Consider the following 14,182-nt stretch of genomic DNA (forward strand, 5'->3'; position numbering starts at 1 on the left):
GCCTTGTTTGGTGTCACTTCTGGGTTACACCTGCTCCTTCAGAACTGGATCCTGTGTAACAGTTCTGTGGTCAGTACTTTGAACATAGGATCTCTTTAATGCAGTTCGCTACCCTCACACTTCATAAATGACCATCCTGTTACCAAGGCTTGGCAAGACGGGTAGGTATTAATTAAAGCTACTCTTCGGCTCCTCATTTCATTTATTTCCCGGTTCTTCCATGTTTGGCATAGGTCTCAGGCCATCTGTGAACTTGGATTAGACTTGTTTCTAAGCCAGTGGGCGTTTGTTATATCTCTCTAATAAAATCCTTGTTGGGCATTTGTATGTCTTCATAAGGAAAGTTTTATTTTTAGGTACTTTTAGGCACCTAGACATTTTTTAACGATAGTTCAGTTTTGAAATGCACTCATTATTTGCATTATGGAAACATTAAGTGGAAGTGGTCCTTGTGACCAAGACATGATTGAAAGAAGAAATTCAGTTTTAAAATGAGGGAATAAATCTATCATTATTTTGACAGTTTACACATATTTATTTCACAAATAATTCATTCAATAAATATTTATTATTATGTATCAGTCACCATGTATAAATAGTATGTTTTTCTGTATTCTGATTTGTGTATGATGAATTGATTTGTAAAATTTCTTTGTTTTTCTTAGACAAAATTGAAGAAGCACAAAAAGAACTTAATGGGGCAGAAGTGTCAAAAAAAGGTAAATTAAACTCAACTGTAATACAGACTGTATTCTTAACAGTGATTCCTATACAGCTACCTTATAATCACAGCCTTACTAAATCTATCAATGTAAACATATCACAAAATTAAAAATCACCTTAGACTAACTGATGCCTAAAAGTATACGGGCTCTGCTTTATGAAATGCTTTAGCTATGTAGCATGTTCTGTAACTGTTTGCCATGTATTTATCTATTGCTGGTAGGATTCTGAAAGATTGTTGCAGGTCTTTTGAAAGTCCTGTTTATGAGACCGTCCCATAGCAAAAAAAGTACAAATATAATGACTAATGATGGCTGTTTACACATATATGTGCCTATGTGTGTTCTTGTGATGCAGTATTTTTTTGTAATGACAAAAGCCTAAGACAAATAAAATAATATGAATGCTAGTCAGTGGGGAAATAGTTGAATAAATTGTAATACATTCATATTTTCAGATACATTATATACCTTTTAAAGAAATGTTATTTCAGTTGATGGTGATGATTTGTTGCTGAGTGAGGAAAGTGAAATTGTACTATAGCTTATAAAATATCTCAATTTCTTTGTTCAATCAAATGACAAAGGTATACACATGAACACATACATATTTTCATGCATACTCGTACATATGATTATACAGGGTTGGACAAAGTTTGCAAGGACTATGCATAAATATATAATGGTGGAAGAAGGGGCTGAGGAAGATTAACTTTTATTTATATGGCTTTGTGTTTTTTATTAGTTATAATGGTTATTATTTTGTATAAAAAATAAAAAGTTTAAAGGCAAAAATTGATTGTCATCATAGAAAACACACTGGTTACTTTTCCAGGTAACAGGAAAAAATACATTCACTATAAACCAGCCAGTGCAGAGGGGAAAACAGTGTGAGGTGGATAGTGTTCTAACCCTATATGTTAATGAGAAAAATTGATTAAAAAGACATAATTAAATCTCCCTTTGTAGCATTTATATTTCATGATTTATTATTTCCTTGTCCTCCTTAAATCTTCTTCTTCTTTTTGTTTTTCCTTTTTAATCTGGTTAGGTTCCTAGCTAGCTAGGTGTCTTTAGTAGAAATATTTCTGGCTATGCAGGTTCTCCATCTCTTGGGCCAACCTATGAACCTTCAAGATGGTTTGGGGTTGGTTTGAATAGTTAGGTTGTGATGTGCAGCAACCTTGAAGTGTCTCTCTTCTCCGTTTTCCTTTTCTCCCACTCCCTTCTTCCCTGCAATCTGGAAGGTCCATAACAAATAAGCATAGTTAATGACATTCTTGCTAAAAAGTCTAGAAAGAGCAGAGAAGTTGCTGTAGCCATGCTGTCCCTTCCAGTGGTTGACTAAAGATCCCTTCCCCCAACGCTGTAGACAGACGGCATTTAAGACACGCAGGCTGTCAGAGATCTTTTACGTCCAGTAATGGTTTAGAGCTGCTTCAAGTAGAAAAATAAATGTGTGCTTGTTTTCCTTTTCCTTCTTTCTCACTCCAGTGGCAGAGTTTTAAGAACAGTGAACTAAAGGCCTGATAGGAAGGAGGAAGTGAAACAAAGGTTCTAGAAAAAGAAATTGGATAATGAGGTTCAGAAAAATCTAGTGGGCTACATTTGGCAGGCTACATTTATTTAAGACCTAGGATGAATGAATACCAAGTGAGCATTGTTCTGTGCAATTCACTGCCTAGAATTACCACTTGGCTTTCATTTTTACGTACACATTCTGGGCAAATTAAAAATAAAACAGCTTTTCCCTCAAATATAATTAAGGAATAATATCAGTTTGTCTTTAACAATATGAGATAAAATCTTTGAGTAATAAAAGTGTTAAGATTTCTCAAATCTTTGCTGAGCTGCCTATTTTATTCAAGGAAATTCATTTCTTCAAATAATGTACTTTAAAAATTTCTTGTTCATTATTTTTATTAAGACTAGTCACCTAGGACAGATCACTTTTTTACTATTCTTTCAAGATGCTTTTTTTTTTTCCCCTTGAAAGTTTGACTTTTTCTTCTACATCTGGTTATTTTTCTACAGTGCTCATGGTCCTGAGGCTTTGCTTCCACAGAAGATAGTGTAGTCCTTAACTTATCTGTGGATCTTTCTCCCCTTTCCTTTATTTTTACCATTAGGACAAGTAACTTATTTATCTTCAGAAGCATCTACGTTAATGGCAGGCCCTTCCAAAAAAAATTTTTAAAAATAAACCTTGCTCGTTGATAGATTTGTATTGTTTTCTAACATTTTAAGTAAGGATTAATCTGTTTTATATGGTGGCAAAGAAAGTGACTTGGCCCAATACACACCAATAAAATAAAGAAGGATACTAAATTATGTTAATGTATTTCTTTTATTCTTTCTGCATGTGAATGAAAATTAGATGACTTTGATTTATTTTTATTTTAATCGGTTTGGGGATAAAGAGAACATGTAACATTCACATAATTCTCCATAATGTCATTATATTCTTCCTTACAGTGCTCTTTACTTGTTCTTAGCATCCACTGTATTTGACACTATTCCTAAAATTATTGCACGGATTTAAATAAAATAAATAGTGAATGTTACAGATGTGAGAATGGAGTATGTTATAAAATAAACTTGGGAGAAATAAATAGATCGGTTTCTCAGGAGAGCTTTCATGTGCTTTCTTTGTCTAAGTTTTAATTTTAATAGTTTAAAATTTTTATCATACAATATTTGATACCTATAAATTAATAGATGTGACATATTATATAGCATAAAAATAACATCGTGCTCTTTGATTCCACTACCCGGTGTAAGTAAGAACTGGCGCATTGTCAATATCAACCTGCATGCTAGGCTCTGTTTCATCCCACTGTCTGCTCTGTTGAGGTATTTACCTCCTCAACTTTGTGTTCATTGTGTTAATGCTTCGTGAAAATAATAATACTTTTTAGTTTTGCCTGAGTTTGAGCTTTAAAAATGAAATTATATTGTATACTTTTAACAGCTTTTTCACTCAACGTTGTTTCTAAAGCATCTACATGTTGTTGCATGTAGCTGTTTCTTTTTATTGCTGTAATAATGTTTTATTCTGTGAAGTATGTGCCTCCATTCTCTTGTTGATGGATTTGAGTTATTTCTACCTTTTTGCTGTCACAAACAGTGCGGCTGTGAATATTCTCATATCCTAGAGCACATCTGTGAGTGGTCCAGGGCATTTAATAGGGGTATAATAGTGCCTAAGAATTCATTTCGTGCTTGGAATTGTCAGCCCTTTTATTTTTTCTAGTTGGGTAAAAAATAGTATTTTGTCCTGCTCTCGATTTATTTTTCCCTAATTAGTAGTAACATTAAACATGTCTTCATTTGTATTCCACCTTCTTGAAATGCTTATTAGTATCTCTTATGCATTTTTAAAATCTTTGTTTTTTTCTTAATATATCTTGGATAACAGTCCTTTATTCGTGTTATGTGCTTTAGTTTTGGGCTTAATTTTTTACTTTATTTAAAGTGCCTTTTAGTAAACAGAAGCTCTTGATTTTAATATTACCAAACTATTAGGCTTTTTTCTTTTACGATGAGTATTTTTTTGTTTTGGGGATTTTTAAACTTATTTGCTTGTCTTTTATTCTTCCCTACCACAAGGTCACGCATATTTTTTTCTCTATTTTCTTCTTAAAAAAGGCTTTCACATTCAGATAAAAAAAAAAATCCATCTGGAGTTGATTTTTTTAAAAAATATAGTATCAGGGTTCCAGTTTTGTGGGGATTCTTTTTGTTTTGTTTTGGTTTTGTTTTTTGTTTTTTTGTCCCTGCACATGTATTTTTTTAAATTTTTTATTTATTTATTTTATTTATTTGAGAGAGATAGTGACAGAGATAGCGATAGAGATCATAGGCGGGGAGGAGAGGGAGAAGCAGGCTCCCGCTAAGCAGGGAGCCTGACGTGGGGCTTGATCCCAGGACCCTGGCATCATGACCTGATCCGAAGGCAGACGCTTGACTGACTGAACCATCCAGGTGCCCGGTCCCTGAACGTGTATTGAGTGGATTTCCCTTTACTCTCTGTTTCATACTAATTTTCCTTATATGTATGGGTTTGTTTCTTGGCTCTCTGTTCTGTTCTGTTTATGTATCCGTGGGTTAATGTCACAGTGTATTAATTACTTCACTTTGTGGGGTTTTTTTTAAGATTTTATTTATTTATTTGAGAGAGAGAGAATGAGAGAGAACACATGAGAGGGGGGAGGGTCAGAGGGAGAAGCAGACTCCCTGCCGAGCAGGGAGCCCGATGCAGGACTCGATCCCGGGACTCCAGGATCATGACCTGAGCCGAAGGCAGTTGCTTAACCAACTGAGCCACCCAGGCGCCCGACTTTATGTTTTAATATACAGTATAGTAGGGCAAATTCCTGAAGTATTTTGACTATGTCTTGTTTTTTGCTCATCCATTTAAATTTTAGAATCAACCTTTAAGAGAATATGTTGGGACCTTGTTTGGGATTACATTGAATTTGGGGCAAACTGACTGTTGTCACAATTTTCAGGCTTGCTTTCTATAAAAACAGCATATTTTTGATACATGTGTTTTCTTTAATGTCTTATTTTTTCCATATAGGTCTTGTATTTATTTTATTGAATTTATTTGTTGGAATGTTATTTTTTTGCTTACTTCATTGTATGTATATATATGTGCAATTGTTTTCTAGTTCTTGTTGACAAATAGAAATGCAATGTATTTTTTTGTATATTAATCTTGTATCCAGCCACTTGGCTAAATCATTCATTCTGAAAATTTGTCTGCAGATGCTTTAGATTTTCTTGTAAACAGTCATATCAGCTGGAAGGAATGAAAGTTTTGTTTCTTTCTTTTTTAAATCATTGTTCCTTTATTTATTTTGTTGTTTTACCCAGTTGGCTCAGTAAAATATCAAAAGAATGGTAGTGTTGGCATCCTTGACTTCTTGATTTTAAAGGGAATGCTTCTAATATTTCACCATTAAAATGTTTGAAGTCTTTTTTTGGGAGGCTGGGGTCATTTTTTTTTTTTTTAACAGCTTAAGGAAGTTATCTTTTTGATTTATTGAGATTTTTAAAAGAATCATAAGTGGCTCTTTTTTTGATCAAATGTTTTTCTTCATATGTAGAGCTGATCTTCTGGTCTTCCTCCTCTCCTTCTAGTGTTTAAACTTCACTTGCATTCTTATAATAAAACCAATTTAGTCTTGATGTTTGTCTTTTTAAACACACTGCTAGATTTAATTTGTTAATATTTGTTGAAGAATTCTGTATCCATGTTCAAGAGACAGTGGTTTTATTTTCTTATAATTTTCCTTGCCTGATTTGTTTCAGAATTATACTAGCTTAACAGAGGAGATCTGAGAACTGTCCTCCTGCTTCCCATGGATATGATTAATATTGGAATGATAGCTTTATAGGAAGGTCTTATTATATATTTTGACTTTCAGGAGGGATTGAGGGTAGATTTTTAATTATCAAATCAGTGTATATAATAACAGGGTTCTGCTCAAGCTTTTTTTTTTTTTCTAATCAGATATATATATTTGTTACAGTGGTATACATTCTGTCAAGTATTCACATTTATTGGCAAAAAGTCATTGGTGGTATTCTCTTAGGTTCTTTCATTGCTACTGGATTTTTTCGTTGTTAATTTTGTTCATTTGTGCTTTTTCTCTTTCTTGATTAGTCTTGCCAGAGGCTTATCTGTTTCACTTCCTTATTGTTATACCAACTTCTGATTTTCTTCATATTGTATTGTCCTTTTAATTTCAAAAGTTTTGCTTTTTATTATATTTTTTCCTCTTTGGGTTTATTCTGTTACCAAATTTCTTAAAGTTGGAATTTGGGCTAATTTATTTTAAGCCTTTATTCTTTCCTACTTCAATCACTGAGCTATTTCATTACTTTCTGTGTATTGCTTTATTACATTGTACATAATGTCATATTTGTTGCTTTCACTAATTTCTATGCCAGTTGTTTCTTTGACCCTCTTGACAGAATTTTTTTTCCCCCACATTGTTGGGGATTTTATTTATGTTTTTATTAGTGATTTCTCACTTAATTGCATTCTTACATTAACTTTTTTTTAAACTAGTTTGTATTTCTAAAACAATTCGCTCTGTTTCTGAACACTGTGTAATCAAAAATTTCAGGGAATGTCCTACAAAAATGCTCCTAGATTTTATGCTAGAAATTCAGAATTCAGCACTTTCCAAATTTACCGTGTTACAGAGATTAAATAGCTGAAGTTGAAAGATGTCAAAGAACATTATCCCCAGAGAGTACAAGCAGAAAGTGGTATGAGGAGGTTTCAAGTCCTTGTCTTGGACTGTGCTGTTCTAACATTATCCTGCATTATAACTGGATGATTGCTGTGGTCCAGTGGTAGTTGAATCTGTTATAGTCCTGTTCTAAATTACCCGTTGAGCGATGAGATTATGATAGCAGTCACCTCCTTTAAAAACACTGTGATAACTCAGGAAAAATAGGATTCAGCCAGTTGGGTCTAGAAAAAGGTGGAGATTGTAGGTCAATTTGCATTGGAATGTTTCACAGCAATTCACAGCAAAATCCTGAAATCGTCCCCGTAATGCCAGTACTTTCCTTCAGCGCGGTGGTATCACTCTGACCTTTTAAACTCCAGCCCCCAGAAAGTTGATTTATGTAAACAATAATTTCTGTTAATCATCCATTTGACCCTGTATACGAGAGTAATGAGGTCCTAAGACACGTGTCTGTGTAGGTTATGTGGCTTAAGAAACATGGTAAGGAATCTGCTCTGCTGAATAGCTAGTGGTTTTAGACTTGCTCCGAGGAGGCACTTGACAAGTAGGACTTTTGTTAACATAGGCGTAATGTATGCCCGGGAATTATCCTCCCGTTATCTGGGGAAGCTGGAGGGAAGTTAGGTTTCTGTGTAAAACTAGCCTGCGTAATTCTGAAGTGAGAGTGACAGACTAATGAGCAGAAAACGAGATTGTGGAACTCTAATTAGCATGTAAATAAGAAACCTAGAGTTGGCTCACCTACTTTCCTAAACATCTTTTTTTTTTTTTTTTAAAGCTTGCCAGGAGAACAATAGGAGTAAGTTTGCCAGGAGGACAAAAAATACTCCCATGTTTTTTCTGTTTTAAATACCACACATGCTATTTTTAAAAATGAAGGCTGATTTGTGATACTATTTTATGTTAATAAGGTTATGCTTGAATGCTAAAGACACTCTCTTCCTTAAAAATTCTGCTAAGTATACTTAATAGAAGAGTTTGTTCTTAGATTAGGGGCGATGAAGTCCTTCCTGAGTAAGACTAAAATTGAAGTGGCATTATGGAAAATTTGGGCTGATTTTAGTAAATTAAAATAACAATATTAATGCAATCTAAGGGAAGATTAAATTTTTTAAAAAATAGTCTGGGAGCAAGTTTGTGCACTAGCACAAAACTTAGTTAGCATCATCAAAATGCAATAAACCTGGAAGGGCATTAACAATTTACAAAATGAAAGTTCCCTGCCAGAGGAGAGGCCAGTGTACTTTTTCATTGAGATGTCCAAACTTCAGAGTATTTTAAAGGAATGAAGTTTTATTACTTTAGTGTATGGTAATACTAACTAGTTACGTATGTACTCTTGACAAGTTGTGGTCCTTAGGTTTATAAATTAATTGCTGGGAAATAATGTATTTAGATGAGCAAGTCAATGGGTGTTTATTTTAAATAAAAACATCTATAAATTCTGCTTTCTTCTTAATAAATGCCCTAAAAAACTCATGTTTTTCTTGTAAGGTTGTTAGTTCATTCTTTAATTCAATAAATTTGTATTATGCGTCAGCCATTCTTTGTAGCCCTGGGAAATAGGTAGGAAAGATAAAGTCTAACCCCTAAAAGGATAACTTTTAACTTTACTGCTCTTGCCCAAATTATCGTGAAATCTGAATTGATAAAATCAAAATTCATGAGGTTTTATGTAGACTGGCAGCAGTGCCTAACAAATTTCCCTTGGGAAAATAGCAACAGATTTTCTGGGGTTTTTTTAAGGGAAAAAGTCATCTTCTTTTAATGATTTATTTCTTGGAATTTTAGATTTAAACGTTAAGGTTTCATGAAGTATTCTCTGAGTATAATGGAGGATGCTAATTTGAATTATAGGAAGATTAGTATTGTTTTAATTATTTGTTCAATGTGTATGACTTAAAGGTATCATATGTCAATCCTGTCAATATTTTGAGATTTAAAAATACCAAATCCTAAGAGATGATTGCCTTTCAGATAGACTGCCAGGCATACAGAAGATGATTTGCACAATGATAAATAACATAAAACATTTTTTAGTACATTAGTGTAAAATAAATGTCTTTAAATATTCTGTACTCGTGGTGTTTAAATGCAAAAAAAAAAAAAAAAACTAGGGACGCCTGGGTGGCGCAGTCGGTTAGGTAACCAACTCTTGATTTCTGCTCAGGTTGTGATCTCAGCATCATGAGATCAAGGCTGCGTCAAGCCGCTGGTCAGGCTCCGCGCTCAGCATGGGCTCTGCTTGGGATTCTCTCCCCCTCTCCCTCTGCCCCTCCTGCACTTGCTCTCTCTCTCTCTCTCAAATAAATAAATAAATCTCTTTTTTTAAAAAAAATGCAGAAAAATTAACACTTTGTTTCCCATAAAATGCAAGAGGCAAAATCCTTAATATTTTACTGTTAGAAAATTCTGTTGCTGATTACTATCTGTTGAGGAATCATTCATTAAATCTGAGACTTAGGTAGTTAAGATTTTTATTTTATAGGATTCATAGGATATCACAGGCTTGCATTCTTTTGCACTTTTATTGCATATTCCATTGACTTCAAGATGCTGTTGATTGTGAGATGCACAATGATTTCATGCACCATTTAGAAAGGGAAAGTCACTGCCCATTAAATCATGACACAGTGCTCTTATAATTGACTAGAAGATGAATCCTGATTTCAGGGAGATTAAAATGTTTGAAACATGTTTGTTTGAGAGTCTACAGAGTATGTACTTACGTCCCCTGCTTCATTTTGTGGTAAGAGAGGTGAAGTGGTTCAGATGGTGATGTGTGGATTTGAGCTGCTTTGAGGACAGCATCCCTAAGAACTGTGAAAAACAAAGGAATGGATCTTTTTCTGTTGGTTCACTTGGGAATTCATCAGAGAAGGATAAGAGGACAAAAACAGGTTATGTTCAGCTTACTGTCTTTGCTTCTTGGGTAACTGACCTCATACATACGCTTCCGTATTTTCTATGTAAATAATGTTTCAGGGTGACTTAAAAGAATAGTGTGTGTTACTCTTGATTTAGTTAGGCATTTCTCCACTTGGCTGCTGTGATCTCTGTGTGGGGCAAAAGGAACAAAAGGGAAGTGAGCTCAGGTATCTCTTGCCTACAGAGAGACTTGTTCTTCTCTCTTTCCACAGATGAGAGAAGGCACTAGACGTGTGGCATGAAAGTGAGGCATATAATTCCAAGGAAGGAAGAACAGAAAATAAAAGTGAGGGGAGGCAGAATCAATTGAAAATGGGTTTTTTTTTTTTTAAAGATTTATTTATTTATTCATGAGAGACAGAGAGAGAGACAGAGGCAGAGGGAGAAGCAGGCTCCCCGCGGAGCAGGGAGCCCGATGCGGGACTCAATCCCAGGACCCTGGGATCATGACCTGAGCCGAAGGCAGACGCTTAACTGACTGAGCCACCCAGGCGTCCCTGAAAATGGATTAAACAACTGGGAGAAACTCTGGAAAATAAATTTAAAAATTAAAACACGAACAGTTTTGGAAATCACAAAGTATCATTTCACCCAGATATGATATTCTTTTGTCAGTTTCACGATTCAGAGTGTGTTTTATTGGGCTGGGCTGCATCTGAGAAGAATTTCAAATTTTGAAGGATAATAACTTAGAGTTTTGTCCTGAGCACCAAGCAAAGAATGAACTCCTTCCTTCAAGAAAAGATTTGGAAGCCACAAATGAGATTCTGTGGATGAGTGAGGGAAGGGATGAAGAGGGCTGAAGAATGTTGAAATGAGAACAAACGTAGGTGGTGACGTCTGCGCAGAGGCTGATGTTGAAGTGGGGAAGCAGATTCGAGCAGACTGCATAACAGGTTGTGTGGGGAGTGCGGCACACTCCCCACACGGAAGCAGGGAAGGGGGCTGTTGCTATGGGTGTGTTGATTTCTGCAGGCCTATCACCTGTTAGAAACTGTTTAACAAAACCCCTTCATGGCTTTCTGTGGCTCTTGGCATGAAGACAGTGCTCCAAAACATGGCGCCCGTGAGACCTCATCTCACTAAGCTACGCCCCTCGTCTGCTCACCCAGCCTCACCAGTTGGTCTCCTGTGATTCCTCCAGTTCAGTTTTGCCCACTGTCTCCCCTCACCCCCCACACTTGGCTCCAGTTCCTAGTGCATACAGTAGGCATTTGGCAAATATTCGCTGAATAAATGAAGATGGGTGGGTAGGTGGATGAGAGAGAGAAGAATGGCTTCCTTCACATTACAGGCAGGACTTTTAGACAACATGTACTATTAATTTCTTCTATTTTTTTTTTTGAGTATGGCTACGTAGATATTTTTTATTTCTCCTGCTATAACCTAGATGGTATTATCTGAAATAATTTTTTTATTATATTAAATTATCTGTATAATTTAATTGTATATATCTGCAGTGAGGTACAGAACTCATTTATGTATATCTCCCTGACAAAAACAAAAGCTTTCCTCTAACCCTAAGGGACTATGGACAGCTACTGCAAAGGAATCCTTTCTCGTGACTTTATCTAAGCAGTATGACTAAACCCATTCTTGGTATACTTTGGTAATATAATTACACATTAGTTAACCTGGTCGGAGGATATGATGTTCTGAATGAAAACTTGAGGATTTCAGACTTCTGAAGGTTCAACACTACAACCCCAAGAGCCTTTGTGGTAGAAATGGTTATCAAATAGATATCATACTTTCTTGTCTTGGTAATAGCATTAGCCTCAATTTAAACTTTTTTTCTTTTTTCTTGTTTAAACTCAGGGTCAGTCACGTGCTGGTCCCTGGAGGAAAGGAGGGAACAGTTGACGGCATTTGCAGTTTGGTAAAAATACTCCTACCATGGCCGATTCCAAGCTACTGATGGTTGTGTAGCTTACAAAATTCTTAACTATTTAATAGGACGGTTTTAAGCACATATTCCTCAGAGAATTTATCACCTTGCTGTATTTTTCTTGTGGATTCAACCATAGAAAGAGTAAGACCTAGAGCGACATGGGCCCCAGTCCTTAGTGTAGAATTTTCTTAGAAAAATTGCAGGGTTTTTGGACTCTTTCTTGTGAAAGGGAACCAGAAGGATACCAACCTGAATGACCTTCAAGGCTGGGAAATCTGACTGTCTTGTAAACTTATTATTTGAGTGGAAGGCTGAATCAGCCTACTACCAGGTGACCTTCTTAAACCTGCAAAAGTACATCCAGATATTTGGTTTTATTTTCAGTGTCAGCTCTTTTGTTAGCAACACTGAGATTTTTTATCTTACGCTTCTCCAGCTCACTATTTTTGCACAGGCCATATCATTACACATTAGAACAACTTATAAAAATAGAAAATATACTTATTTCATCACGCCTCATCTCAGTTGTTACTTTTCTACCTTCTTCGATAACCTAGCTATAACATAGCCAGAGAGGATGAGTTTCTCTGAGGTGTTCTTTAGAAGTAAGGAAAAGTACTTACCAAAATCGTAAATAAGGTTACTATAACAAATCTGTAACTATATACTCGGTTTCCTTTTTTAGTGGCATCTTGAAAGACATAAGTTATGTAAAGTAATAATTAGAGCAGTATTTTGTTGGAGTGGACTATTTGTGAATGTGATGTTGTATAACAATAATATGACAAAAAAGGGGGAAAGAGAATAGAGCTATAGAGGCATAACATTTTCATACGGTACTGGAATTAAGTTGGTATAAATCTGAAGTAGATGCTGATAAGTTAGCACGTAAGGTAAGCCCGAGAGCACTACAAAGAAAATAACTCAAAAAAAGTAGTGAAAAATCATTGAAGAAATTAAAATGTTATGCCAGGAAATATTCACTTAATATAGAAGAAAGGAGAAGTGGAGGAACAAGAAAGGTATAAGCTATGTAGAAAACAGAATGCAAAATAGCAGATATGAGCCCAGCAATGGCAATAATAACGTTACATGGGAATTGATTAAATAATCCCATCAAAAGGCAGAGATGGTCGGACTGGTTAAAAAAACAAGATCCAACTATATGCTGCCTACACCGAGATGCACTAGATTCAAAGACGCAACTAAATTGAAAATAAAAGGCTAGGGAAAGAAATATGTAAACAACCAACATAAAAAAGCCAAGTAGTTGTATTAATATTAGACAAAGAGACTTAAAATATAAATAGGGGTGGGGCGCCTGGGTGGCTCAGTCAGTTAAGCATCTGAGTCATGATTTCGGCTCAGGTCGTGATCTCAGGGTTGTGAGATCAAGCCCTGCATTGGGCTCCACACTCAGCAGGGAGTCTGCTTGAGATTCTCGCTCCTCTCCCTCTGCCCCTTCCCCCCTCCAAATAAATAAATAAATCTTTAAAATAAATACGTGTGTGTGTTGTGTGTGTGTGTGTGTGTGTATAAACAGGTATTTTCTAAAGATAAAAGAGTGAATCCGTCAGGAAGACATAACAAGTTAAAAACACATATCTACCTAACAATAGCACCCCAAAACACATGAAGCAGAACTGACAGAAATGAAGGATCAAGTAGACAATTCGTCAGTGTGGTTGGAGACTTCAGTACCCCACTTTCCATAATGGACAGGACAGCTAGGCAGAAGGTCAGCAAGTCAATAGAAGACTGGAACAGCCCAATTAACCTGCTGGACCTGACAGACATCTATAGAATATTCCACCCTACAAGAGTAGAACACACATGTTCTCCACTGTGCACATAAGATTCTCCAAGCTAGGCCATAACTGAGGCCATGAAACAATTTATCAGTAAATTTAAGAGGACTGAAGTAATACCAAGTCTGTCTTCAAGCTGACCATAATGCAATGAAATCAGTGACCAAAAAAGTATACACACCTGAAAAGTTCTTCTGATCCTACGTAATCCCCCAGAGGAGAAATGGCAGTCAGCAAAGCAAAACTTTGATGTCCAGATGATTTAGAGACTTTGAAAACAAATATGCTATGAACATTGCCGTGAAATTGATAGAAGGATTCTACATTAGATTATCTAACCATGAGGAAGCTAACAAAGGCAGAGGCCACTGGGGATGTTTTCTTTGAAACAAAAATATAGCTTGCTATAACAAATTTTTAAGGATTACATTTTTTCCAAAAGAACAAAAAGTTGTTCAAAATCTCCTTAAGTAATTAAGCAAGGAAGGGATTATACAGGGAAGTGTATGTGGAACAACAGTCTCGTTGTCTTCCTTTTGAATAAGATAGAGCATTTTAGCAGCT

General features: G+C 35.6%; 1 protein-coding gene across 1 annotated transcript in view; it reads left to right on the forward strand.

Moving 5' to 3' along the window:
* The window catches only part of HIVEP1 (HIVEP zinc finger 1), a 117,188-nt gene that overhangs the window by 42,837 nt on the left and 60,169 nt on the right, over positions 1–14,182 (forward strand). The window contains 1 exon segment of the mRNA XM_021697233.1: positions 666–719. Coding sequence (XP_021552908.1) covers positions 666–719 — 54 coding nt within the window.

The sequence above is a fragment of the Neomonachus schauinslandi genome, chromosome 8 (genome assembly GCF_002201575.2).
Source record: "Neomonachus schauinslandi chromosome 8, ASM220157v2, whole genome shotgun sequence".
Lineage (NCBI taxonomy): Eukaryota > Metazoa > Chordata > Mammalia > Carnivora > Phocidae > Neomonachus > Neomonachus schauinslandi.